General features: G+C 43.6%; 1 protein-coding gene and 1 long non-coding RNA gene across 9 annotated transcripts in view; one reads left to right on the forward strand and one right to left on the reverse strand.

Annotated features, from left to right (window-relative positions):
* CLTCL1 (clathrin heavy chain like 1) overlaps positions 1-10,080 on the reverse strand; it is a 36,917-nt gene extending 26,837 nt beyond the window's left edge. For all 7 annotated transcript variants that reach the window (XR_011088627.1, XR_011088626.1, XM_068654412.1 and 4 more), the window contains exons 1-2: positions 9,850-10,080; positions 1,646-1,853 (exon numbers count right to left, since the gene is read on the reverse strand). Coding sequence is in view for 5 of the 7 variants with exons in the window: in XM_068654412.1 (XP_068510513.1) it covers positions 1,646-1,853; positions 9,850-9,891 (250 nt within the window). In the remaining 2 variants the exon portion in view is untranslated. The remainder of the gene's footprint in view (positions 1-1,645; positions 1,854-9,849) is intronic.
* A 155-nt stretch (positions 10,081-10,235) lies between these two features.
* Positions 10,236-23,148, forward strand: LOC137841485 (uncharacterized). Of its 2 annotated transcripts, XR_011088630.1 has the most exons (6): positions 10,236-10,393; positions 10,831-14,790; positions 15,217-15,287; positions 15,958-16,261; positions 17,169-18,625; positions 22,891-23,148. It is a non-coding gene; the product is annotated as an uncharacterized lncRNA (long non-coding RNA). The 2 variants fall into 2 exon arrangements; XR_011088631.1 differs by lacking the exons at positions 10,236-10,393; positions 15,217-15,287 and adding an exon at positions 10,409-10,656 and having other exon boundaries at positions 14,502-14,790.
* Positions 23,149-23,189: the final 41 nt, after the last annotated feature.

The raw sequence follows: 23,189 nt of genomic DNA on the forward strand, positions 1-23,189 counted from the left end.
ATTTATTCTCTTCTCCCCAAAAACCTTTGGCCATTACACTATTGATACAAGAAAAGCTCTAAGTTTGGAATACCTGACTACACAACTTTGCATGACAATGTGAAATCATACACTTAGCCTTGTCTGTTCAGAGGACAAGCTTATTCACTCTGCATGGATAGAACAATATTCCTTTAAAGCAAGTCTAACACTGGCAGGAATAAAAATATATTCTTAGAAACTGATGATAATCTGTTTAGTAAGTGTTAGGTAAATTTTAAAAACAGATGCTACGGTTTCTTTTTAAGAGTTAGATGAAGTTCTCCTAGTATAGGAAAGGCACTTTCCTTGCCAATAAGGTTTGTTAAAAAGGGGTCCAAGATTAAGGACAGTGAATGCTAACAGATCTGCAATAGATCTTTTCATTGTTACCTTTAACCACACCCCAGGTAAGGCAGTCCTTTGCAGGAGGTATTAGCACCCCAGGTGCACCACAAGTACAGCTGAAGTCAAATGTTAACACATTAGTTTTCACCTCATGTCAGTGTAACTCAGATATTGTAGACAGCAAGTTATATGCTTTGTACCAGTTCTGAGGACAGTTATTTCTTGGACCCCTAAGCAACGTTGTCACACATTTTCACACCGAATACCACACTTAGGCAGAAATGAATAGCACACAGGACATGCTAGCAGAGGTCTCTCATAAAAGTATTGCAACTTGGTTTTGTCTATCAACTGTACTTCCATTATATATATATACACACACACGAACTAAGAACACACTTCTCCACTGGGTACAGTCAATAGTCAAAGCAGCCAAATGGTTAGCAACAAGCCAATGGAGAACGCTTTCACTGTAATACCAGTTGAGGATTAAGATCCCCTCTACATGGCTATGAAGTGAACTGTCAAATGGCTACCTCAAAGTTCAGTACTTTTTATGAGATTAGACCATTCTGTACTACTGAACATGAAATGTCATGACAAAGTTCACTCACCATCTGTTTAGATAAGATGCAGAAAGAAAAGTACATAGTCAGAAACAAACAGTTATTGAGCGTAAATACTAGAAGTTACCCATTTAAGAAAAGAGATATACTAAAAATGATTTCTTTCAGCTCAGTGTTATTTAAAGCCAAGATCAATGCCACAGGTACTGATAAACAGATGTCTTCTATCTGCAGGTTCTCAGTTATCAAACTTAACATGATTGTACGTTCATGCTTTTGTATGTTCAGACTCACATAGTTACTGGCCAGCCTTATAACAATTTGTTGGCATCTAATAAGCTCTACAGAGCTACAAGAAAGAGTCAGCAGAGAGAAAGAGTGGCTTTAGTCTCCTCCCGTTATGTCTATAAGTGTCCATTATGCTTAGAACATCTGCTTTAAGGGAAAGTATACCATACGTTCACCTGGTCCTCAGTGAAAATAGTAGGCTGCAGTGCCAAGCCCAAGCATCTCACACCTACTTGGAGGCAAATCATCCAAAGATTACTGAAAAATCCACTACCAAAATACAGCATGCAAGTTCAGGCAAGACTTGTTATTCTAATAGACATTCTTCTTAGAAAGCTTACACAGCCCTTACGCTTAAGAGCATACATAAGCAGTAACACAGCTAAACAGTAGGTTTCATGTTACAAGAATGAAGGGTTACTCACCTTTCAGCGCAATTACTTTAGAGGCTGGATTCATGATGGCACTTTCAGCAGAAATTGGACGTCTAATGGGTGTTGTTGGGTCGCTCATGTCAATTATCACTACTTGCGCCTGCTCTCCCACTTTCTCCCTGATGCAGATGAATTTGTCAGATTCCATTGTTAGGGTGCTGAATCCAATGTTTGCTGGGTTAATGCCCAAATTTTGGAGCTAAAAAGAGGAAACAGTGTACTTTACTATTCTTCTCTTGAGGATGTGTCTAACTTAAGCCTCTACATATTGTAGTATTCCAATAGCATTTAAGGAAGTGTCAGTGTTCTGACCACTATAGTCTAATGTGGACTATTGCATTGACAAGAATAAGTTCAGGAATTGTTAAGTATCGCTTATCTTTACAGGTTTTATGCCAGCTTCTCCACTAAAACAGATATTCTAACAAGCATACCAAGGTTGCAATGTTAAGTACGAGTTCCTTTCCAAGGAAGGGCCTTAAGATGTCAGAAATATTCAACTGAAACATCTATCGTATTTATAGCACAATTAATGAAGCAGCCTTAACTCCTTTATCTTTACATCCTCCCAAGCTTCAACTCCCTATCATCTCATTAGGAAAAAGAAAGCTGAGGGAGCAACAGACAGATGAAGAACATACATCACTCCAGGGCCTGTCTTAATCACAGAGACCTCATCACGTCTACCTTGGCAAAGCTGGAACGCCATGTTACAGCTTTACAGTGCTGCTGGAACTAAAAAACAGGATAAGCCAACTAAGAGATAAAATTCCATCCCATTTTCACCTGGAAACAAGCTACATGACTGGTGGATCCAGGAGTTCTCATTCAGTTTTGGAATATCTCAGATACCTCTTTCCTCTGAGATCACTCTGGCACCAACTACTTCCCTGGAAGCACACATTAACCTCGAATGCACTGGATTACAGTCATAGCTCGTGTTTAGACAGTCTTTTTTTATTAGCTAATAGCTATCATGGTTTGGTAAAATCTACCTTCTGTCACACCAACCAAAATACTATACAAAGGAAAAATCTGAATTCTTCTGCCAAACGATGGGTATCGTGGTGGTATTTGCTTCCTCCCCCAGATGACCTCAGATTTCTTTCAGATAAACCTCTAGATATAGCCCCTATGAAGTTGTCCCAAGATGACAGAAACTCTTAAGTTACAGCAGTACCAAATTTAATCTGCTTTTTTTGAATTGCAGCTACTTCCTGCTGTCCAGCCTCTTACTTCTGCCGTAGTCTCCTAGGAACACTGGCATTAAAGCTTCCAGGTTATTTCAAAGCTTTAGTGGTAACGCTGTGCAACCATTCACACAAATAGCTCGGTGCAGTTTTCAATGGCCTATTTTTATAAATGGACTTGTTCATCTGCTTCTCTGAATTTAATCCTTACTAGTGCAAGCTAAGAAAAATATGTTAAAATAATCAATTATTCCATCTTCCCTTGCCCAGCATGCCACAGCACTTGGCTTAACAGCAAAGACAGGGATTTCAGTGCAGACCTTGCCTCTGAGTCCAGCTGAGGCTAACTTGGGCTCAGACACATGACCATACAAAGTAGCTATGTTAATGCAACTTTAAATCATTCTGTGTCAATGCCCTAGAAGAGGAATATTTCTTACTTTCATCCCTCTATGTTAACTTTGTTTCCAGCCACTTCCAATTTCAGATTAACAAGAAGAGGTGCCAGCGAAGAAGGATCTGCTTCAGTTGGTCTGGAGTAAATCAGATTTACCTGTGCAGCGCGCCCCAGCTGGGCATGGATGTAAGCTGCATTTTGTGCCCCGGTAAGTGTGACAAGCCCAAGCACCTGCTTCACGCCCCACAGCAATGATTTCCAAGCAAATGAACAGAGGCTTCAGCTTCACTGAAGCTTCTTAAGGGATTAACCTACTCTGCTTTTCAGTGCACTGCAAGTGAGAAAGGACTGCCCTCAGGCAGAGAGGATAGAAATCCCATCAGCATCACCCAGTCATTAGGCTCCTTCCATGCACACCCTCAGTACCTCGCACAATACAGTAAACCGCTTGGGCAGCGAGGGGCACGCAGCTCACAGACTGCTTAGTGTGTTCTGATCTGGCTGATCATGGCTTGTCACAGCTCCTGCAGAGCCACTCACCAAACCATGAACTGGGTACCTAAGTGAGATAGCGAGCAGTGAGGCGGTGTCAGAGCTGTGCCCAGGATGCCTCAGGAGCTGTTTTCTGTTCAGTTTTCTGCTCTTCAGCTCAGTAACTGCTCATCTCGACATCCTGAAGTTTCAGTAACACAACACAAGCCAAATGTATGCACGTATAAAAAGATGTTTGCTCATCCCCAGAGGTCTGCCAGAACAGTGCATTGGGCGTGCAGCTGTTACGGGCTTCTGTGTCAGGAAGGAAAAACATTTACACATGAGGAATGAAGAAAGTTTTGGTACCCAGTAAACACAGGAGTGGTAGCTGCATCATCTGAGCTTGATCAAGAGGAATAAATGATCGTCCCTTTGCTACAGGGCTCTTGCTCACATGCCCGAGCCTGGACAATGTCCACTTACTGACAAATTACATGTTCACATAAGCAGACACTTGAACACTTTAATGCTGGACATGATCCAAGCCCATCTACCAAAGTATAGCCCATTATAAAACACTGATAAAGTGAAGTGTTGTAAGAGATTTAACTGCAGCATAGGCAAGTTTCTAACTCGATTTAATTAATCCAAGCTCAGAGTACTGGAGTAGAAGTGCAGGCTCTCCGATGTCCCCTCTTGGTTACTGTCTTTGGCTCGACATCCTCTCCAAGAAAGCTGCTTGACACTCAGCCTGTGAGAACCTGGAGACAAGAGCCTACTTCATGTTCAGCTTTAAGCCCAAGTTTATTCACTTCAAAACCTGATCTATGTTGGCGAATCATAATCCTATAGGTACCTTCACTAACAGAAATATGATTTTGCATCAAATTCCGGTACTGTGACTTCCAGATTTAACTGGCATGGCATCTAGCAAAGGTCTCAGAAAGTGCCAGTACTACTGCACGACTGCTGCTGCTGGCATTATTACAGAAGTCTGTCACAGCTTTTAAAGGCAAAATGGCAGTACTTCCTAAAGGATGGCCACGCAAATACTGCAGGCTCCAGTGAATAGCAGCTTCCTACGTTAGCAGTGTGGAAACACTGGACTCCTCCTTCCATCAGTGCAGGATGAAGCATCCTCCTCAGAGGACACGCACTACACAGAAGCGGTGCAAGATGCGTGTTCCTTATGACTACACCTAAGAGCAGATTCTCTTTCCAACCAAGTAAAGGAACATTAGGCAGCACTGCTTTCAGCCTGGGTGGGACTGCCTGCTGGGCCAGTCTGGACTTCATTATCCTAAAACACTGTCTCCCTTTCCTCAGGTACAGAGCTAAGAACACTTTATTACAGTAGTAGCATGTATTTAGCTCTACATCTTAAACCCTGAAGTAAAGGCACCACATGTCAGTACTGAAGCTTACATACATTAGAGATTTTTGCAGTTTTTGTGAAGGAGTAAGCAGGCCTCTACTTGCTACTGAATTTCCATTTTTTATTATACTGCTTACGCAAGCAGTACTCCCAGACCAGTTTTGCTTTCTTCTGAAAAGTAGGACTTGATATTACAGAGTTGTTCCAGAGGCATTTATTATGGAGAGCACCTCCTTGATGATTTTACCTCCCACTTTTTGCTAATCCAGTTGAGAACTCCACTAAGCACACCATGTAGGTCTCACTCCAGAGGAAGGGACAACACTTTGTTCTGAAGTAACAGCCTGATTCCTCCTCCCCTACCCTTCTCATTCCCTAATGCATGTTATCTACGTGTACAGCAAAGAACTCTTCACTGTCAGGCTGAATGAACCAGATAAGGATTTTTGGTTTGCAGATATCTAGTATTACTGCAGGCTGGATTAGATCACTGCCTACCAAATGTATTTTTAAGCATCTTAGATACTGAGAACTTCTGACATGGTAAAAATTAACCTGAGGTGTATTATTTAAATCCTACACTTAGGATGAAATCACTATTAATCTGAAATTTAGTAATCTTTCCTCATCCCTATTTACTGATGCTTTTACATTAGTTCTAAATGTTGGGCTTTCTAATACAGTTCTTTTTGTAGAAGTGCAGACATTCAGACTGAGCAGAGACCAACGCAGACACCAGTACAGAGTCTTCAAACAAAGCCCATTTCTGTGATGGGAAATACAACCGACACCCAAATATTTAGGTTGTATCATCAGTTAAGTCCTGGAGTCTAAATGACTTGGGGAATTTAAGATTGGACAGAAGCTATAGATATCTAAATATTAAACACTGCCTGCTAGAACATTAAGAATGTGCATCATTTAAAGCATTATACAAACCAGGAACGCAGTAATAGTTTCTGAGAACACTTTATTTCACTTGTGTGGCTGTATAAAGTTATAATCACATGCCCAGTAAGAATCACACGCACAGTTGTTGGACATCCCCTCCCCACTCCGGCTCCTGCTACAGTTGTTCCAATCTTGACAGGCAAGGGACATTAAGGACACGCAAGAACTGAAATATGCAAGACCACGGGATCACAGGTTTTAGTTTTAGTTCCAATTACACTTCCATTTTAAATGTTAGTTACTCCCAACACAAAACCCTGTTCCTGTGTGTCAGTGATGACAACTAGATCTGTTCAGTAAGCCTCTCCACAACATGTAGGGCACTTTTCAACCCAAATATGAACAAATGTGGTGTCTTCTACACTAAACAGCTGAATCAAGTCATGATATTTAGCCCTACCTTTTGAATATAAGTCCAAAAAAGTCATTTGCAGCTTGAAAACATCCTGAGTGCTTTTACACCCACATGCCTAGCCAAAGCAAACTTCTGAAATCCATTACAGTTCAGCTCAGTCATGCCTATTGCACAACAGATAGTAATTCTTAAGATGACATCTCAGGCTATTCAAAAAAAAGTGGTTTTGTCCATAAGTCTACATCCTTTTATGTTTAAGACCCAGATACTTTTAACTTCTCAGTGCTGCACCAAGATGCATAAAACTTATGCATCAAAGGCATAAATCATGCACAATTTTTTCTTTTTCAGTTGCTTGTGTTTAAAAGCCTTTATTAGTTACTCAGCAGAAAGCAGACGCCTGCCTACAGGTCCATATATCCGTAAAACTGTGGGACAAAGCTCCCAACCTAGAAACCTCAGAGTTGTCATAACCAATGTCTTCTGCACAGGCTAGCAGAGATTTCTGCTAGTGAGAACTGAAAGAAGCTCACAAGGGGATGAAGGCAAGCTTTTAAGAACAAACCTATGACTACGGAAAGAAAAAGGTTGTAAACTACAATCCCACTGGAAGAGTTCAATCTGGTAAATTTATAATTCACTGCTCCAACAGAAGCTGCAGCTGGTTGACTATCAGAGGTAAAAACAAGCCCTTTGTTTATTCCCATCCCTTGCTGTATTACTTAAGTTAATTATGATAACCTCTGTGGGAAGGATGAGCAAAATGCTGGTTCTTCATGGATTTGTAAAGAGTTCACAAATAAAAACTATATAGTTCGATTGCATTAAGTGGACCTAAAGAAAGAGTAAAACAGATGAGCTCATTCTCAGCTTGAGTATTGCCCCACCAGTACCTGGGTATCTTTATTTAACTGCAGCTGCTCTCCCTCTTACAGCTCATATGCTCACACCAGAGGTGAATGTACAAGCTCTAGCAATTTGGGATTTAATGTGCACTGTGACTGACAGTCATTTTCCCTGCACAAGCTGGAAGCTACAGTTCAGTCAGAAGAATGATCAACATAAAGCAAAATGAGCTTCACAAGGAATGTAAACAGTCTGATTCCTAGCACTCCTCCAATTTTACGTGGACCAAGATCACTGCTTCAGTTCACATCGTTTATCCACTTCCAGCTAGAGAGTAGGAGAGAAGAATTCCGTATTCAGCACTACAACTTATGTTTAGCTTCCCTGAAGAACGCTTTCTGCATCCATCATTTCTCCATCCAGTGAAGTACAGGGGAGACTTTAAGGATAAGTGAAATACTGTTCCATCAGCAACAGGCTGAATTTGGAATTGAGTTAAAAGCTATTCTTCTTAAAGCCATATTTAATTAAAATAGATACAAACAGTACGCAGTTTGACTTAAGGTTAGAAAGACTCGATACAGGACCACTGACACACAGCACAATTATAAAAAATCTTTTTATTTAACATCATAGATCAGTGCAATAGATCTGTCATACTACTCCTTTTAAATATAGCAATTTAACTGCTTCCAAGGAAGTGGCTTGGCTACAAGCTGGATAAAAGAAAGATTAAGCTGATAAAGGCAAACATGGATTATAATAAAACATTACGAACAGGAGTGAAGGCCTAGTCCTTTCATAAGAAAATTCCCTACCAGCCAACAATAAGCAGCAAGTCGAGATGTTTACGACATAATAAGAAGTTAGAGCTGATAAAACCATACTTCAGATATCCAGCCAGAGCAAACACTACCAGTTCCCACATTCCTTCTGATCTCCCTCCCCATTTCTCCTGCCATGTAGAGACAAATGCAGAAGCAACACCAAGGAGGCTGACTGCATTCCTGCTCCCAGCTACTAATCTCAGTTCCCCATCTGCAGAGCACTGCTTTGGAGCTACTGCTCTCCAGGGGGGGCAGCAGGGGGAATGAGGAAGAGTGAATCCTGAAGAACAATTTGGTCCCAAACGCTGGTGGCAGGGGTCCTCACACAGCTTCCATGCTGGGGGAAAAGTCCCTTAAGCAGAGGTCTCATCCGTCCAGTAAGATCAAATTCTTTAGGAGCAAAAGCAGGTGGCAGCAAAAAATAGAATGTGACTTCAGTACAGCTCCCTTGGGATGTTGCTAGCCCCCCACCCAAAACAGAAGTATTACAGTGCTAATATTGGCAGTGTTGCAAGACACAGAACTAACCCTCACAGAAACATTCATTTAATATGCAAAGCAGCACACTTATTAGGTATGATGCTCTCCCATCATTACTGTACAGGCCAAACACAACCAGCAGGACGGGTTACATTTGCGAGCTTCAAGTTGTGAGAACGAGATGCTTCTTCCCTAAGGAGAGCCTGACACCAGAAATGCTTTGATCCCAACTTTCTCACTCAGACTGCTGCACAGTTGCTCTCATGAATTAATCTTGTGTTACTACAAGCGCTGCTATTCCATGGATGCTGCTGGGGGAAGGGGAAGATACAGCCTAGCTCTCCCCTGTGTGAAACTCTCTTGGCTTGGGGAGCTCTGGGGAGACAGGTGTGCGCTCCCTCTGGCACAGATTAGATATTTCTGGAACTCGCTCGCCCTATCATTGTTTTCCCAGGCTTGGTCTCATTACAGATAGGCCAGGACAGCTCCCACATTCAACCAAAACCCCTTCCCCAGAGGGGCTGGACCTGGCCGTAGCCATCCCCCCACGCTGCGGTGGCACCGAGCCCCCCGTGCCCGCTTGGAAATGGATGCCTGATTTGACAGCCAGGGGCGGTGCGGAGACAGCAGGGGATGACTTGCCAAGTCCACTTCCTGTGCTCTCATTCATTTAGCGAATTCCTTTAATTCCTGCCTCCGACTGCACGTTCGGCTGGGGGGCTGCCGGCCCCCCCCGGCCCTCCCTCGCCACGGGGACCCGCGGACAGCTCCGTTTGCTGCATCCCCCCCGGGCACTGCACTTCCCAGCGGCTGCCCCCAGCACGGCCGCGTCCTTTCCAGCCACTTTCCCTCTCCATTTCCCCTCAGCAGGCTGCAGGGAGGCCGAGCGGCTGCTACCCCAGGCGGTTCCTCGCAGCCCCCCCCTCACCGCCCCCCTCCTCCTCCTCCTCCTCCTCCTCCTCGCAGCCACCCAGGGGGTCCCCGGCACCCCCCGGCCCGGCGGCTGCTGGGGAGCGCAGCGCGGCCCCGAGCTGGATGCGGCCCCCCCCGGGGCTGAGGAGCCCCCCCGAGGCCCTGCTCCCCCCCAGCTCCGTCCCCCAGTGACTCTGCACAAATCGCGGCCGCCCCGCACGCCGCAGCCGGGCGCTGAGGGGAGGCGGCAGAGCCCCGCAGCCCCCCCCCGGGGCTCCCCTCAGCACCGCCCGGCCCCTCACAGCGCACCCCCCCCCCCTCACTTCTGAGGGGCAGGGCGGGACCCAGCCGGGTGGGGTGGGGGGGGGAGCCCCCTCCCCGCGCTCACCTGGAAATGCTCCTGGAAGCGAATGGGCAGGATCTGGGCCATGGCTGGGGGCGAGCTCCCCGCCGGGGCGGGGGGTGAGGGGCGCGGGGGGTGAGGGGCCGGTGGTGGCGGCAGGGCGGGCGGGCGCCGCGGCACCCCTCACAGGGCGGCGGGGAGGGGAAAGGGGAGAAGGGAGAGGGAGGAGAGGGGAGGGGGAGGCGGCGCAGGCGCAGTGCCCTGGCGGGGCCGGCGGCCCGGCGGGCTCGCCTCCCTTTTCTGCCTCAGCTCGGGGCCGCTCACCGCGGCCCGGGATCACTCCGCCCCTCACCAGCCTGCCAGGGGCTCCTCGAGTAAATAGTCCCTTCTCGCAGCGCCGCCTCCTCTTTCTCTCTCTCTCCCCCCCTCGACCTGCTCGCCCGCCCAGCCCTCAGCCCACCCCCGCGTCCTCGACGCCTCGCCGCTCCCCGCTACCACCGGGCTCCTGCCGGGTGGCGGAGCCGCTGAGGCAGCTCCTAGGGGAGGGGGCTTCCCCCTCACCCCCCCCCATTCGGCTCTCCGCGGCCAGGTATCCTTCCGCAGCTGCCACACGCAGCCACGTGACGCGCCCCCCCCCCCCCCGCTCCCCACAGCGGGTGGGCGCCGCGGCCGCCTCAGGCTCCCCTCACACTCCCCTCACGATCCCCTCACGGACCCCCCCGGCCCCTTTTTTCCACCCCCCGGCGGCCCGGAGCCCCTCCGAGGGGGGGTTCCCAGGCTGCGGCCCCCAAAGCTGCCCCGCGGTCTCTGTGGGTGCCGGCAGTGGGTCCCCGGGGGCGAGGATGCTCGCAGGTGGGTTGGCAAAGGCAAAGCCCCCCCGGTCCTGTGGGGCTTCCGAAGGGAAATGCGGAGCCCTCCCCCGACAGTCGGCGTCGCGGATGGGAAAGGGATCGAGTAACGACGCGAAGGGTCCAACACTGAGGTGTTTCAGCACATTTTCTTTTTTCTTTTTTTTTTTTTTTTTAGAGCCTCGCTCCCAGTTAGCCCACTGGCGTCAGGTGGGGGCGATGCAGGTAACGTTCCTGGTGTTGTGCTCCTCTGAAATTACAGAAATTGGGTTTTATCCTTCGAGATGAAAACGGATTGCTACTGTGTTGCTAGCTTTCACCCTGAGCATCGTGTTATTTACATTTTCCCAGAGAGCCCAGCTCTGCGAAACATGAAATTATGGGACAGTCTCTGGTTTATTTTTTTATAAATGAGTTTCTCATGCTGTGGGTTGCAAAGAAAAACTGAACAAGGGACCCCTGAAGACTCGAAACCAGAAGGCAGATTAAAACAATTCCAAAGATATTGCAATTTAAAACCTCATTCATTTTATTTTAACCTCATTCATTTCAGTGCACGGAGCTGGGAATTACCAAAACTGGGTTAGGTTTCCAAAGGAATCATAGGCATGGCAATGCCGAGACACATTGGTTTCTCCTGGAGCGCACAATTGCTGGTTGCAGCCATGGGGACCCTTTTGCTGTGTGTGGGAGACCTGAAGGTCTCCAAATGGACCAAGGAAATCCCTTAGATGGTGGCAGAAGGTGCTGAGACCGAGGTGCTGCTACTGCTACATCCCTCGGGAAATCTGGGGTCTGTATCCCCTTAGGCACCAAGGGCTGTGCTTTCAAAAGCAAGGAAAAATGGAGCCAGGGTAGAGAAGGCGTTTTTTCTCTACGTGGTCTCAGGAGGGGGTTGAGTCGCATCTACTCCATTGGTTTGTTGATAGCAGTTTATTTACAGTGCGTTAGCTCTATCAGTTCCTAAACAAGGCAAGTCAAATGCGCTGTAGAAACAAGACCATCAGTGCGACAGACATCAGGACATGATCTGTCACTGATCCATTTTGGTACACTAAACACGTTCTGTATTTGCCTCCATCCAACTGCACGCCCTCACAATCACTTTATGGAGGCTAATTATTTTATCTAGAACTCCAGTCAGACCTTTTGCTCTCAAAAATTATAGCTAACTAGCTCTGTTTAAAACAAACAAACAAACAAAAAAAAAAACAACTGAGCCATAGGCTTTCGTCATCTATTTCATAAATGAAGTACGACCTCTAAGTAGTGTACATAGTTATAGGATGTATATTTTTATGTTACATTTGTATTTTAAAGAAGACTGTGACAAAGGACGGCAGCATCAGGTTTTTTTTCTGAGATACTGTTATTAGCAAGGATTACAAAATCACTGTTTCCTGTGTGCAGTCACTCTTAATAATTTGACGCTGAACTGCGGACATGTATGAGAGGAGTCACTGGCTAAGGGAGTCAAGGCTCTTTCAAAGTATAGTTAGAATGAAGGGTCTGCTCTATTTCTTCAATCCAGTCCTAATAAAACAATGCTTCCTGCCCACACCTAGCTTGCCAAAGCCTGCTAATAGCAACACCCCCTCCTTTCTGTAGTAGAATAGGCATCTTACTTTGTATACATGGTTTAGGCACACTGATGTCTTCCTCTTCATTTGTACCTTCTTTATACTGTTGTGTTTAAATATCTGTTTTTTGTAATACCTTGCTTTGCTGATCACAGGGGCTAGATTATTTGCAGCCTGATCAGCTCCAAATAATTATTTGTTTGAAAGTTTTAAATTTTGACACAAATCAAAAAATAGGGAAAGTATTTTGCCATTTTTTCTCCACTTTGCAGCTAGCTGAGCTTCCATAGTTAAGTATCTTGACCTTTGTACAGCTGGTTGGGTGTGTGGATGATTTAGCTGAGTCTTCTAACCTTGTTTTCTGTTTCTAGTTTGGGATCTCTCAACTGAAAGGCACTACTTGCCTTATTTAGGCATTTCTTCTACAGTTTATAGTCTATAAAAAGGAAATATAAAGGGTCTCAAGTCTCTACGTGTTTGCTCTAGTAGTACCCCTCAGACTAAGTAACTCCTTACTTGCTCCTTCATAATGGCAGAACCACAGCACTTAGAGCTGATGAGGGTGTAATCCCCAGCAATCCTTTAACAGCACAAATGGAAAAGCTTCTAGTAAATGTTTCTGTTTTTTTTCAGAGCTTGCTCTCCTCCAGAGGTTTGGTTTTCTGGCTCCTCCTATGGATGGCAGACTGATGCTCCTTTTCAGTCTTTGGGAACGGCCCTGAGAAGAGCTACATTTTTGACTTGGAAGGGCTGTTATTTAAATGGAAAAATGTTCCACGTATAGTGCATGTTCCTAGTCTTCTTCCCACAGAATCAGCCAAAGAAGTGTCACTGGAAAAGCAGTATGCATTTCTCTTAAGTGTTTGCTTCAGAGTCTTGCTCCACAACATCAGTTCAAATCACAGTTTAATTACAGCAGTGCTCCATTTGCAAAAGCTTGGCCACTCTACTGTTTTGAGTAAAGAAATAAAACGGCATTGCACATATTCTGGCCTAGATGAGAAGGTGCCTGCTTGTTGACAGCAGAGCCTATGAGCTGCGAACAAATAAAGCCTCAAGCAACAGGGAGTCTGCAGGTTGGACCTGCATGTCCATTCTGCTGACCAGCCATGAACTGCTGGAGAACCGAGGCATGTGGCACAGCAATGAATGTAGGTTTGATCCACATCTGTTTCCAGCCACAAGCTGGCTGGAGCAGCCTGGGTGTCAATGCTGACCTTAGGCACACAGCACGAAGGTGTGGTGGTGTGGCAAAGACAGAGCATCACTGCAGCTCCAAAAGTTCTGACTTGGTTCTCGCAAAGAAAATTTACATTTCATGCATCTCAAGCTCCTTCCTGACTGCCCTATTTGCTTCAGGATCCAGTTTGAAACCGTATTCCTTGTTTTTCAAACCACACCCTCACTCCTTGGACTTTTTTCCAGTTTGTCTCCTGGAGACTGTGGAGCCCTCCCCTTTCCTTCCGTCTGTCTCTTCTCTCCTTCTAGCAGGCTCCTTGCTGCTGAGTTCAGAGCTGTCTCCTCTCATCTTCTCCTCCCCAGAACCGACTCCCTGTGTGTGTCCTGGAGTCATTCTCCATTTTAGTACAAAATTCCATTCCAGTAATGTCCTTTTCCCTTGAAATTCAATTCTTGCCCCATCTGTTGTTCTGATTGAATGCATTGAGCCTTGGATCATATCAAGCACTTTGTGGCTCTGGATGGGGTTCTTCTGTGGTTTTTGTAAGACATTGTGCAAATTCCTGACAGCAGGCTGGTAAAAATTGTGTGTGGAATGTTTTGGAAAAAGCAACTGGAAATGTAAAGATTCTGCAGCAGCATTGTTCAGTAGGTAAGTGCTTAATGTTTAAATTCCCTCTAGTTCATTCTCTGGTGGGGAAATGTCGCTGTACACACTTAGCATTTAAAGGAAATCCCCTTTTATGGTGGATTTAACTCCTGACATGCTCTCAATAAAGGTCACTTCATGAATTTATAGCTTGGTATGTGAAGCCCCATCCTGTGTTCCCTGCTCATGGAAAGCTCAGCTGGAGATGATAAATTCTGATGGTATTTAATGTCAAAATGAACAGAAGTGTCTAGAGGCAGTAGCAGTGCAGGCTGGAGGTCTCCAGATTCCCCACAGAGCCGATGCCATGATGATACATAATTTACTTGTAACTTGTAAGCAATACAGCCGTCTTTCCTCCCAGAAGCTCTTCCATTTAAAGAAGCCGTGTCTGTCTTTGTGTAGTGCGCTGACATTCATGCTCTCTCTGCATTCTTACAGGAGTTTGGTTCTTCTTTGGACACCTGCATTCTCCAGAGTGTGCAGCCCAGATGCTGAATAACTTGCATGGCAATGGATAAGGCAGCTGAAAATGCAACTCCTTCAGCCTAACCTTGTAAAAACAGTTCTACTGGTCACTGACGCAGAGCAGAATAAAGGGCATGGGAGTCGACGTCTGTCTTCAAAATCGTGACAGTTGGGTCAGGGCTGCCTGCTACGTCAACATTTTTAGAAGCTGAATTCCTTCAGAGTGTTTTCTCTGGCAACATATCCATTAAATGGATAGGGGGTGAGCATGTTCTTTGAAAATATAACTAATGAAAAGAAATGCGGCAGCTAATATAGATCAAGTTTGCATCTATTGCTAATTTCACTAGTTCTGGAATGACAGAAACCTAGCTCTAATTATAAACAGACAAAATCTTAGCCTAAATTGGCTGAGTGGTTAAATACCATTCAGGGGAATAACTAGTAAGCGAGTGTGAATAGGCTATGAACATACGAGGCTGGAAACAACCTGAAAGTGTCTTCTGGTTATTACCTCTGCCCTACAGCGAGACTGAGTAAGTCAATATTTTCTAATCACAGATTAATAGGGTGATTTGGGAAACACTGAATATACTGGCTGTTAGGGCCTTTTAGCTCTTTCCTTTGAAACAGACCCTTGACAAGGAAACCCCAGTGTTCATTTTCTTAACATTCTTCTATTTTCCAGGAAACAGAATAAAGCCAAGAAAAGCAGAAACCCCATTACATTTTAGAGGACAGTAGTAAAACATGCAGATGGTAAACAGACTTCTAATTTTCTGTAGGGCCTTTACAATGTATTTTCTCTTCTATTAATCCTGGAAAGAAACACTTGCTAAATTCATCAGCTGCAAATTCCCCCCATCCCCAGAAGGAAACAAGACTTTTACGACTATGCTTTCATTATGTTTTCCTGTTTCTTTTTCCCCACCACAGTAAATTTTAAGACCACTGGCCAAATTCAGCCGTGTGATAGAGAGGAATAGGCTCACAGACATTGTATTTCTGTGAGTTTCATGTAAATAGGCAGCAAGAATGTGGATAGAGACTTTTATTTAGACAGAATGGCTGAAGGGAGAGTTAAATCGTTACTGGAAAATCCATGAAACAACGAACCCAAATCTTGGAAAAAATAAAATCTTTGACAAAGGTTTGCATTTTCTTGCATTAGATTAGTTATCCATGAAATACTTCTGCTCACTTTATGCCCAGATTCCCGTTTTTGTAGGAATCCGTACCTTTGTCTGCATTAACCTTAAAGAACGATAGATAGGTTCAGAAATGTTCTCCTGAAAACACCATTCTGAACTTTGTTCTCCCCTTCACAAATGGGTTCTCATTGTACTATGTAGTGCTAATCTATGTAACACAGAGGTTTATATATATATATATATATATAGTATTATTTTTTTCTTCTATTGTCTTGTAGGATTTCAGGAAGCTCAAGATAGAAGTCATCCTAATTTTCTTACTCCCAGCTTTCTCAGTCTTGAATTGTTTGTGGAACAGGTTTTAATGGAAGTTCTTTACATTTTATAGTTCCTAGTGACGTATATAACCTGAGTAAAATAGACTGGCTTTTCTGGAACTTCAGTCTGAACCGAAATTTTTGAGACACAAACACAATGCAAAGGCATTTCCCAGGGAGGTTCAATGGCTGTACATTTGCTGCCTTTTAGATTTTTTCAGAAAATAACAAACAAGACTGCTAAGTTAGAATAAAATGTAAGTAAGTACAGACTTGTGTGGTCAAAGTCCTCATAATGAAAAGTGTGAACAAAAAATTTGCCTTTAAAAATACTCCTACCAGTGCTACCAGAAGCAATATAATAGCAGTTTTGCTACCTGTCACTAGAATAAATTTAGATGAGGCAACGATTAAAGCAGCTGTGCCCCTTTATGCCAGTGCTTGCTGTGTAACTGATACTGCTTGTTTCGGGGATGTTAAACAAAGAGAAAAAAATGGTGCAGAGGCAGCCTTTACAAACACAAGAGGGAATTTGCAATCTGGTCTTTTTAGAAATGTGTATCTTTTAGAAAGATCTTCCTGAATTTAAGAAGTATTCAGTACTTCCTGCTTTTCTAAAGGCCTAAAACGTGCCTTCAACATAAAAAAAGCAGTATCATTTTGTGGCAAACTATGCCGTTCCGAATATGCAAAGTGTCTTTAGCAAATGCAAAAATAAAGGGGGGAAGCATACAAAGTGCTAGTTAAAATATTTATTTAGCATATTGTGGTCATACTTTGCAGATGTTTGGTCTTAATCATGGAATATTGTGATCTAATAGAGTATTGGTTTCAAAAAGAACATATAGAGGTCCAGTTATGCAGTGGCTTTTTGTTGCCTCCCTCTTTCTGCATCATGTAATACTGCATCCAGGAAGCAAAGAGATGATTTCTAGTCCCAGTGTCAGAGTTCTGTCTTCCTTCCTGGCTATCCATAAATCACTTGCTCAAACTCAACTAGAGCCTAGTGTAGGCGTATTTAAAATGCTGGATCAAGTACGGCTATGCTGCCAGAACACATCAGAAGTTGTCTGTGTGTTTCTATCCACTTACATTTTATGAGGACTGAAACATAACTGTTAAGAATAATAAGCGGCTCTTCTTTTGTTTCTTTGGATAGGCTGGAAGAGGAGAGCTAAGTAATTGAAAGAACCACATTTCGCATTAAGAAACACCGCTTTTGTGAGTCCTCCCAAAGATCCTTAAATATCTGCATGTTTCTCTTCTAGCTGAGAATGTGACTGAGGCAGCACATGATGTGTTGCCTGATGCAAGAACTATGCTCAGTTAGTGCATATTGCCAAGTTCGTGTCTGCAGACGGGAGCTTGGTTTGCTGTGTCTGCGCTGTGACTGATCGTACTCATTCACAGAGCGGGAGAACAAATGGATGTATAGACATTTGCTAGAATACAGGAAACTCCATGTTGAGCTGTTTGATCAATGATACCAAACCAGGCCGTGGGATTAAAATACAGCTTGAATCCATCCTCATTTGTAATACAAAGTTAAACATTTTTGAATGGTCCGTCCCCTCTCAGTCTAACCACTCTTGTCAAAAATGATGCAGTTGTGTTCGCTGGTGATACCAAGATTCTGGTAAGCTTTTGGCATGGCCCTGCTGTGCTCAGGCAGGGCTTTCTGATTCTGTTTGATCAGTATGTCACCTCCTCAGCTGTTGGGTTACAAAGCAATGAGCTAGCATTTATTACACTGCTTATCTCAGATATCACTTCCTCTCTATTCATTTCCATTCATAGTTACATATGACATGTAGTATTATTTTCAGCTATATTTGGCTTGCACTTTATCCAACCTTCCAGCTCCTTTCTCTTATGTAAATACAACAGCAGGGAAAAGAAGCCTTTTGTCCCCTTGTGCCAGGAGGATATGCTGAACATCAACATGGACATGTTCCTGAAGACCAAGCTGTTTTCTGGAAGTCTGCTCGCAGATTTCATAATCCATCTGTTTTCTGTAGAATGCAGTTATTTAAAGCCACAAAGTTCACTTCAGAGACTTTGTACAGTAGCTGTTGTTTATGTTGGTATTTCTGATGAGGCTCAATATTGTCTATTTTCCATTATATCTCAACACTGCCTTTAATTGCCTTTTTCCACCAGATTTACATATTATCCCTCCCGGCTGTTCACACACAGACTTCCTTTTTACTTGGCAACCTTCCAGTCACTCCGTACTACAACAGAGGTACTAAAATGGCAGAGCAGTTGACGAGAGTCAAAACTAAATTATATATTTATACTACGTGGCCTATGAATAATTGAACAATTAAATAACAGAACATCTGAGACCGTCATCAGAAGTTCTCTTCCTTTTCCTGAAAGACAGTTCAAGTAGTTTTGGGTGGGTATATAACAAGGTGGTAGAGGCTTAAGAAATCTCTCCAAATGTTATCAATTCCATTATTTACCACTATTCTGAGGAAGGATAAACTGGAATTAATGGTTCTCTCAAACGCCAAATTAAAATTGTACTTACAGGACTTGGCTTTGAAATCCTGATGCTTGAGAGAGCAAAGACACTCCCTGCGGATTCACGCAGATCATGAACACCATCAGACTGACTCAGCAAGTATGTCTATATACGCCTAACCATAGAGGTGTAAGGAAGTTTAGTGGTTTTAACGTGACTCTCAACATGCTTAAGAAATATGCACAAATTTAAGCACACACTTTTTAATTCAGGACATAGCTTCTTGCCTTCTAATGCACCCAGGCCCCACTGCTCTGTTATTGCCACTGGCTTCTGGCATCTAATGATACAAGGAAACCAGTAATGTCCTGCTGTACCCCATAGTGAATAGCTGCTTTGGTTGTGCTGTTCATCTTACCTCTCTTGGGCACTGCTGAAATCCTCAGGCTTCTGGCAGGTTGCTGCTGTAAACCCAGCATAGCACATGTTACATTGAGAGAGGAATAAGGCCTCAATACTGTGTTTCAAACACCCGATAGTAAAGCAATTTAAAAAAAAAAAAAAAGTCTTTAGCTTGTGGAGATTGCAGGAATGAAAACAGCTCCGGAAATCTGAAGCTGGAAATGTTAGAGCAGTCAGGTGCATCAGATGCCTAAGAACAAGCTTCTTCTCCACCACTTTCAGCTGCAAGGATGACAATCTGACCATGCACTTTCATGCACTGAGCTGGACAAGAAGCAGAAACAGCTCAACAAAGAGCTATTCAAAAGGGTCAAGAGCAGGGATGTAGTCCATAACAAATAAACACCTGGAGATGGAAAAAAAAAAATCAGGCTCTATTTTCCCTTCCACATGTTTTGGGATCATCGTGCCAGGAAATTATTAAATCATACAAATTTTGGTAATGAATGCATTGCTTGGATGACGCATGAAGTTGCTGATGGTTATGGCTATGGAAAAATAACACACTTTTCAGTGTCAGTAGTGATGTAAAATCAGACAGAGGAGTTGGGCTACAACTTACATGAATTTCTGAAAATAGTACTGATACAGGAGGAGACTTCCCTAAGTGATGCAAGTAAGCATTAAGAGGAAGTACATACATACAAAGCAAAGTTGCATCTGCTGCGATTCAGCACAACTGTTTCCCTTGATGTTTTTCCTTGATTGGGAAGACACTGCCACCTAATTAAGAGAGGGAGGAAGCACCACTACTAAAGCACTGTATGTATCTAGAAAGCCATTTTTAAATATCGAGAACAAGGCTACTTTGGCTGTGCCATAAATGCCAGTTTGTAGCATGTTTGATTATTTGATTTGTTCTGTGCTTTATTAAGGGTTGATGCACTGGTAACAGGACTCTGGCAGTTTTCCCACCTGTACTTTGCTTACTGTTGCAGTCCAGTTTTGGTGCATTAGTTCTTGCTAAATGCGTACCAACAAAAACTAACACATCACTGAATTAGTGCAACTGTGTCCCTTAGAGAACATCCTTCTCTCCATCTTGTACCACAGTATTTTCCAATTAACATCTTCTCTGTATCTCTGTGAGTCACAACTGAACACAGAGCCTGTGGACCGGAGGTGGGAGGCCACAGCCGGCAGCCTGGCCAGAGCAGAGCAGAGCAGGCTGCAGCATCGTTACTGTGCCTCTGCTGCCATTTGGAGCACATCGGGTGAGGCAGGGATAATGCCAAAGGCGAGGATTGAGGATCAGCGCCCACAAATACTGCTAGCTCCTATCTGTACTGTATTACTTCATGCCACTTTAGGAATAAAAATAAAAGCCAGAAATGTCAACAGCCTGTAACACAGCAAATGTACAATGAAGCAGATGAAATGACTCACAGGTCTCCCCTGCAGTGTTGAGTGAGCAGCTCAAGTATTTTCAGGGCAGAAGGCTGCAGAACTTTGAATCTGGGATTGTCTCACAGTCTCCATCAAATTCCCACCTTTAAGAATTCCTGGCTTTCCACAAGAGTCAGATTACTACTGACAAGTCCTTGGATGTTCAGTCCAGGTCATTCTGTATACATTGTTCCAGGGTGATGCTGTCCCTCCCTTGCAAAGCTCTTTCCATGGGCAGGTGGATGCACTCAGGTTTTAACTTTTTTTTTTTTTTTTTTTTTTTTTTTACAAGACTGTTGTGTAGCCTCAGTATTTATATGTGCTGGATTTCCTGGCTGCCTTTCTGCCTAGTCATCACTTGAAAAGGGAAGGAACATCCTGTCATCATCCAAGTGGACCAGTAGGCAGAGACATAAATAGATTGGCCAATCCACACATAAGGCAACAGTGAAAATAAGCCAGTAAAGACCGACTTTATGAGTGTTAGTATGCAGTAACTTTGTAGTCATTACTGTGGATCCTACTGGAAGCCAAGAACAGACTGACTGCATTACCACCCTTCTCAGTTACCTCTCACAAGGGAATTCCTGCAGGAATTTGTCTTCAAAGGCACTCAAACGTACTACCCAGTAAACCCCACTGAGCAGATGAATATTAGATGCAAACAAACACTGGTATTACACAGAAATTCTAAGAGAAATCTAGGGCTCAAATCCTAGGACAAGAAGGTCAAATTTTAGTACCCGCATAATTGAGCTCGATGTAATATTAGACTGGCAGAATTGGTATACCAATGAGACTGTACTGAATACAAGCACCTTCAGTTAGCTCTTTCATCCCCGTAAGATGGATGGTGGATAGAATCTAAAGAATTAAAAAACAAGGAAGAAGTTGGAAAAGACATAGGAAACAATCAGCTAGAAGAAGCAAAATGTTACGTTAATAACTTGATTGAATGCAGGGAGAGGTTAAAAAATGGAGTAAATAGCTTACATTTTATCAATTTTACAAAATATGTAATGTCAGTAAGAAATGTTGTTGAATAAAGCCAGAGGAAGACAAATTCTGATTTTTCCTCACAAGTCTTAACATACCTTTTCTTAGATTATAAATTTAGGGGCAGGGTTTCCCACTTTCTAGGGCAGATGTGCACCTGGTTAATTGACAAACGCATTCCAAACTGTATCATTATCTTTCTGTGTTGAAGGGTTAATGAATACAGCATGGCCTCAGCGGCACTCTTCATACTCTTGCTCCCCTAGCTGCCTTGGAAGGTTGTGAGACACACTGAGGCCAGGCAAAGGTTTCTTCTAAGCAATACAAAATGTAGCAGTTTCTCGGAGTACTGATCTACAGGCAGAGCTTGTCTTTGGCAAATGACTGCTATCCGTTAACAGAAAGAACAGATTTATTAATATAGAGGAAAATGAAGAATCAACTAGAATACAGATGCCAAGGAAGACAGTTATTTTCCCAAAAACATTCACAGAGAGAGCTGGAATGCCATTTTCTAGAAGGTTCTGCCTCGCTAACAACAAAGTCACAATCCATCTAGACTTTTTATAGCAGAGGCAGGGCTCCAGGGTCACTTTATTTAGAAAACCCTGCCTGGCCCCCCTCCAGGGGTCTTCCCAATTTGGCCAACTGTTTATTGTGGGGGTACCTCCCTGCTTTCTTTCAAGTAAGCCTTATCAGCCCATCAGTTCTGGATCCACGGATCCCTGGATCTCAAATATACATATTTATTTGGAAGCAATGTACAATATATGATGTACAAAACCAAAATGCAAATTGTAGGACTTCTTCCTTTAAAATCAAACCAAACCAAGCTGCTTTTCAGATGCAGGGGAAAAAGAGACATGCAGAAGCACAGCACCTGCTCTTCCCATTTTTTCATACTTGCATGAGCATCTTTTTTACCACCCCATTTCCCAGAAAGGCAGGGACTGCATTGTAAGAAAGGAAGTCCTTGAGGAAGCACAAAAGGATTGAAATGCCAGACTAGCCATAAACTAATCAGTATGAAATACTCTTCTCTTCTGACTGTCTGATTCTCCATGCAAGTAGAGCAAGCTAAGAATATTTCTAGCAGAGACTCAGAATTCACTGCACCACTCCATTGTCTACAATCTTCCACTGTACTCTTGGCATTGTTTTGATTTTTCTATATGCAACAATAAGGTGCAGAGATGGAAGAGCTCTCAGATCCCGTCTGTTGGAGAACTCTCAGCACAAGGGCAGGAAAACAGTTCTTTGAATCTTAAAAACCGGTCACTCTCTCTAGCATTCAGACTTTCCCTTTTCAGAGCTTCTGTAGTAGCACTTCTGTGGCTTTATGGTATCAAAGAAAATTACATCTCTGTTATGAAGAAGAAAAAGGAAATTCAGAAGCCAAGTTCCTCTTCTCACATACAGATAAGAACCTAGCTAAAGGTCAAGACATTCTGAGGACTTAATCAGCAAATTTGGGACCACGCAGGAATATTACATACCTGTTGCTTTTAAATTTTCAAGATTGTACAATTGTTTTAGCCTTATTCCTATCTTGCCTGCCTTCTTCATGTATATATATCCAGTTTATGATACTCCAGATGAAAACAAGCACTATGGCAAGATCACTTTTCAAGCAACATCTCGGATTATTTTGTCTGCACAAGTTAAGGTTTTGCATAAATGAATGCTTGTTTGCATTCCACTTTCAGGATCTAAGAAAACCTACTCAAGAGCCACCCAGTAGGGTAATACCCTTCTTTTATTCCAAGAAAAAAAAAAAAACACCAGCTGCAAACTAATTTCCATTTTGACACAAAATTAACAGAATATGCCCAGCACATTAACAGATCTTATTATGGGACAGAAGTATCAATGAAGTTGT

Source organism: Anas acuta, chromosome 17 (assembly GCF_963932015.1).
Source record: "Anas acuta chromosome 17, bAnaAcu1.1, whole genome shotgun sequence".
Classification (NCBI taxonomy): domain Eukaryota; kingdom Metazoa; phylum Chordata; class Aves; order Anseriformes; family Anatidae; genus Anas; species Anas acuta.